Source organism: Palaemon carinicauda, chromosome 12 (genome assembly GCF_036898095.1).
Source record: "Palaemon carinicauda isolate YSFRI2023 chromosome 12, ASM3689809v2, whole genome shotgun sequence".
Taxonomy (NCBI): Eukaryota; Metazoa; Arthropoda; class Malacostraca; order Decapoda; family Palaemonidae; genus Palaemon; species Palaemon carinicauda.
Window position 1 is genome coordinate 134,174,901 of NC_090736.1, and position 5,000 is coordinate 134,179,900.

A 5,000-nucleotide genomic window follows, 5' to 3' on the forward strand; every position below is an offset into this window, starting at 1 on the left:
GACCATTTAAAGACAGAACTCTCTCTCTCTCTCTCTCTCTCTCTCTCTCTCTCTCACAGTCGGAAACCTTTCTACTCTATATACATACTTCCGGTAAGACCATTTAAGACAGAACTCTCTCTGTCTCTCTCTCTCTCTCTCTCTCTCTCTCTCTCACACACACACACACACACATAGACGGAAACCTTTTTCACTGTATATACATACTTCCGGTAAGACCATTTAAAGACAGAACTCTCTCTCTCTCTCTCTCTCTCTCTCAGTCGATACCTTTTTTAATGTAAATACATACTTCTGGCAAGACCATTTAAAGACATAACTCTCTCTCTCTCTCTCTCTCTCTCTCTCTCTCTCACATGGAATCTGAAACCTTTCTATATACATACTTCTGATAAGACCATTTAAAGACAGACAGAACTCTCTCTCTCTCTCTCTCTCTCTCTCTCTCTTCTATATACTGTACATACTTCTGACAAGACCATTTGAAGACAGAACTCTCTCTCTCTCTCTCTCTCTCTCTCTCTCTCTCTTCTATATACTGTACATACTTCTGACAAGACCATTTAAAGACAGAACACTCTCTCTCTCTCTCTCTCTCTCTCTCTCTCTCTCACACATGGAATCTAAAACCTTTCTATATACATACTTCTGATAAGACCATTTAAAGACAGAACTCTCTCTCTCTCTCTCTCTCTCTCTCTCTCTCTCGTATATACTGTACATACTTCTGACAAGACCATTTAAAGACAGAACTCTCTCTCTCTCTCTCTCTCTCTCTCTCTCTCTCTCTCTCGTATATACTGTACATACTTCTGACAAGACCATTTAAAGACAGAACTCTCTCTCTCTCTCACATATTTCTGACAAGACCATTTAAAGACAGAACACTCTCTCTCTCTCTCTCTCTCTCTCTCTCTCTCTCTCTCTCTCTTCTATATACTGTACATACTTCTGACAAGACCATTGAAGACAGAACTCTCTCTCTCTCTCTCTCTCTCTCTCTCTCTCTCTCTTCTATATACTATACATACTTCTGACAAGACCATTTAAAGACAGAACTCTCTCTCTCTCTCTCACATATTTCTGACAAGACCATTTAAAGAACACACTCTCTCTCTCTCTCTCTCTCTCTCTCTCTCTCTCTCTCTCCTTACCTGGAAGATGTAAGTGTTGAAGTTTCCGACGTCAGCCATCAGATCTAGAAGTTTCGGGTAACCTCGGGGTATAAGAAACTCGTCTACATCTACGTGGGCGGTGTAATTGAATCTGGAATTTAGACAAATTTAGACCGGATGGAAATCTATTATAATAACTATTTTAGCTATTGAAGCATCATCATTATCATCTTCATCTCTTCCTTCTACGCTTATTGACGCAAAGGGTTAGATTTCTCCAGTCGTCTCTATCTTGAGTTTTTCAATCAATACTTCTTCATTCATCTTCTCCTACTTCGCGCTTCATAGTCCTCAGCCATTTATTATTATTATTATTATTATTATTATTATTATTATTATTATTATTATTATTATTATTATTATTAGCTAAGCTACAACTCTAGTTGGAAAACCAGGAACTTTAAGCCCAAGGGCTCCAACAGGGAAAAAAATAGCCTTGTGAGGAAAGGTAAGAGGAGTAATAAACTATTAGAATGAAATATTTTAAGAACAGTAACAACAATTTTTCATACATAAACTATAAAGCTTCAAAAAACCGTGAAATAAGAGAATAGTGTTCCTGAGTGTACCCTCAAGCAAGAGAACTCTACCCCAAGACAGTGGAAGACCATGGTATAGACGCTATGGCACTGCATAAGACCAATCATATATAAGAAATTCAATTAAATAGAAAATATATTAATAAGACCAATTATATATAAGAAATTAGATTCAATAAAAAAGTTTATTACAATATTTAGAAACGAATTTTTTACCTTCCTATAGACCTAAATTAAATTAAATAAACAAGTTTATTACAATATTTAGAAACAAATTTCTTACCTTCCTATAGACCTATAGTTGCAATCATTCAGGGCTGCGAATATTCCCTCCGTCCTAATTTCCTTTTGCGACTTCACCGGCAGCGCCCAAGGGAGAACGGTGACTATCCCTTCGTTCTCGTAGTGTTCCAGCACCTTCTGGACATCTGGACCCACGGTGTGGTTGTAGAAGATGAAGTGGTTGGCCCCGAGGAGGAGGTAGAATTCCATGAACTCGACTAGCCACACTGCCCGGTTGAACTCGTAGTGGAATGGTTTGATGCAGACGCTCATGTTTCCGTGATAGGCTCTGTTCGTCAGGATCTGTTGGGGTGGATAGATAGATAGATAGATAGAGAAATAGATAGATAGGTAGATAGAGAAATAGATAGATAGGTAGATAGATAGGTGAGAGAAAGCGAGAATTATCTATTCCATCTACAAGATAACATTCCATTCTGTTGGTCTAATTTCCTCTGTGAGCCTTGGTTAATTTTACATTTGTTGGGATAGATAGATAGATAGATGGGTAGATAGATAGAGAAATAGATAGATAGAAAGAAAAATAGATAGATAGGTAGATAGATAGATAGATAGATAGGTGAGAGAAAGAGAGAATTAAATATTTCATCTACAAGATAACACTTCATTCTATTGGTCTAATTACCTCTGTGAGCCTTGGTTATTTTTACATTTGTTGGGATAGATAGATAGATAGATAGATAAATAGATAGACAGGTAGACAGACAGATAGATAGATAGATAGGTGAGAGAAAGAGATAATTAAATAGTTCAACTTCAAGATAATATTTCATTCAATTGGTCTAATTTCCTCTGTGAGCCTTTGTTACTTTAACATTTCTTGGGATGGATAGATAGATAGATAGACAGATAGATAGATAGAGAAATAGATAGATAGAGAAATAGATAGATAGAATGAAGTATTTCTTGAATAGGATTATAATTAATTCTCCTGGTCTAATTTCCTCTGTAAATCTTGGTTACTTTACCATTTCCTCATTGTCACTGTATCTGCAATTGATAGATAGATAGATAGATAGATAGATAGAGAGAATTGGTCTTCTATTGGTCTAACTCCCTCTGTGCACTTTGGCTACTAATTTTGTCTTGGTCGCTGTCTCAGAAATTGACATATTCATGCTCTTTCAAATATACCTGATTTTTTAACAATGCATTCTTATCGAGTGCCATTTAGGATAACATTATCATATGTCACACTAGTCGTGACGTGGCTTTATTACATTTTTATCTGGATCAGCTGCAAACAGATAAGAATGTTGGTTAAGGTTCGTTCCTTTGTGTAATAACATATGCCCTTGGCTCAGTGATCCCAGTGGCAGAGATAAGGGGTAATTTGCTAAAAAGAAAATATATAGATTCTGTAATCTGCATTGACAGGCAGTAGTATTTCAGAGAGAGAGAGAGAGAGAGAGAGAGAGAGAGAGAGAAAGGTGATGATTTTCAGAAAGAGAAAACAAAAAAGAAAAGTTTAGGAGAGAGAGAGAGAGAGAGAGAGAGAGAGAGAGATGATGATGATGACTTTCAGAAAGAGAAAACAAGAAAGAAAAGTTTAGGAGAGAGAGAGAGAGAGAGAGAGAGAGAGAGAGATGATGATGACTTTCAGAAAGAGAAAACAAGAAAGAAAAGTTTGGGAGAGAGAGAGAGAGAGAGAGAGAGATAGAGAGAGAGAGAGAGAGAGAGAGGGGTGATGATTTTCAGAAAGAGAAAACAAGAAAGAAAAGTTTAGAAGAGAGAGAGAGAGAGAGAGAGAGAGAGAGAGAGGGGGGTGATGATTTTCAGAAAGAGAAAATAAATACAATAGTTTAGGAGAGAGAGAGAGAGAGAGAGAGAGAGAGAGAGAGAGAGAGACTATAAGTTAGGAAGAATGCTATTTTAGGAAATAGGAGAACGAGACAGTTTGAATCTTTAGCCCAACCTAAATCTAGAGAAGAAGAAATGTAAATAAGTAAATAGAAAAATGTGTCAGAAGAAGTTCGTGATCTAGATTTTGTCAGTAACAGTTATGAGATGATTGCCTGATTATATTGAATTTCAAAAGCTTACCCCCCCCCCCCTGTTCTAGATTTTCAGAAAAGATATTTTGCTCTATATTTTAAAACCGGGCCTTCCTTCTCAAGATTGTAATTAAAGACATTCCTAACAGGAATTTTAAGATCAGTCCTCAGTAGACACTCCTGCTTTGAGTGGTAAGAAAAGACATTTTCACTCTGAGCTTGAAGCACTGGGGTCTATGACCAGTCTCTTCTACCCTGTTTTCAAGAGCAGACCTTCTGCCCTGAATGGTAAGAAAAGACCTTTCTACTCTGAGCTTGAAGCACTGGGCTCTATGACCAGTCTCTTCTACCTTGTTTTCAGGAGCAGACCTTCTGCCCTGAATGGTAAGAAAAGATCTTTCTACACTGAGCTTGAAGCACTGGGCTCTATGACCAGTCTCTTCTACCTTGTTTTCAAGAGCAGACCTTTTTGCTTTGAGTTGTAAGAAAAGACCTTTCTACTCTGAGCTTGAAGCACTGAGCTCTATGACCAGACTCATCTACCCTATTTTCAAGAGCAGACCTTTTTGTTTTGAATGGTAAGAAAAGACCTTTCTACTCTGAGGTTGAAGCACTGGGCTTTATGACCAGTCTCTTCTACCCTGTTTTCAAGAGCAGACCTTCTTCCCTGAATGGTAAGAAAAGACCTTTCTACTCTGAGCTTGAAGCACTGAGCTCTAAGACCAGTCTCTTCTACCCTGTTTTCAAGAGCAGACCTTCTGCTTTGAGTTGAAAGAAAAGACCTTTCTACTCTGGGCTTGAAGCACTGAGCTCTCTGACCAGACTATTCTACCTTGTTTTGAAGGGCCGACCTTTTTTCTTTGAATGGTAAGAAAATATCTTTCTACTCTAAGTTTGAAGACTAGATCTACTAGATCTGAACATTAAGGGCAGACTTTCCAGCTCTAAACTTGAAGAAGAGACCTACCTGTCTCTAATTATATGAAAAA

General features: G+C 37.7%; 1 protein-coding gene across 2 annotated transcripts in view; it reads right to left on the minus strand.

Moving 5' to 3' along the window:
* Positions 1 to 5,000, minus strand: part of LOC137651295 (uncharacterized) — a 35,653-nt gene that overhangs the window by 17,928 nt on the left and 12,725 nt on the right. For both annotated transcript variants that reach the window (XM_068384561.1, XM_068384562.1), the window contains exons 6-7: positions 1,998 to 2,299; positions 1,155 to 1,266 (exon numbers count right to left, since the gene is read on the minus strand). In XM_068384561.1, coding sequence (XP_068240662.1) covers positions 1,155 to 1,266; positions 1,998 to 2,299 — 414 coding nt within the window. The remainder of the gene's footprint in view (positions 1 to 1,154; positions 1,267 to 1,997; positions 2,300 to 5,000) is intronic.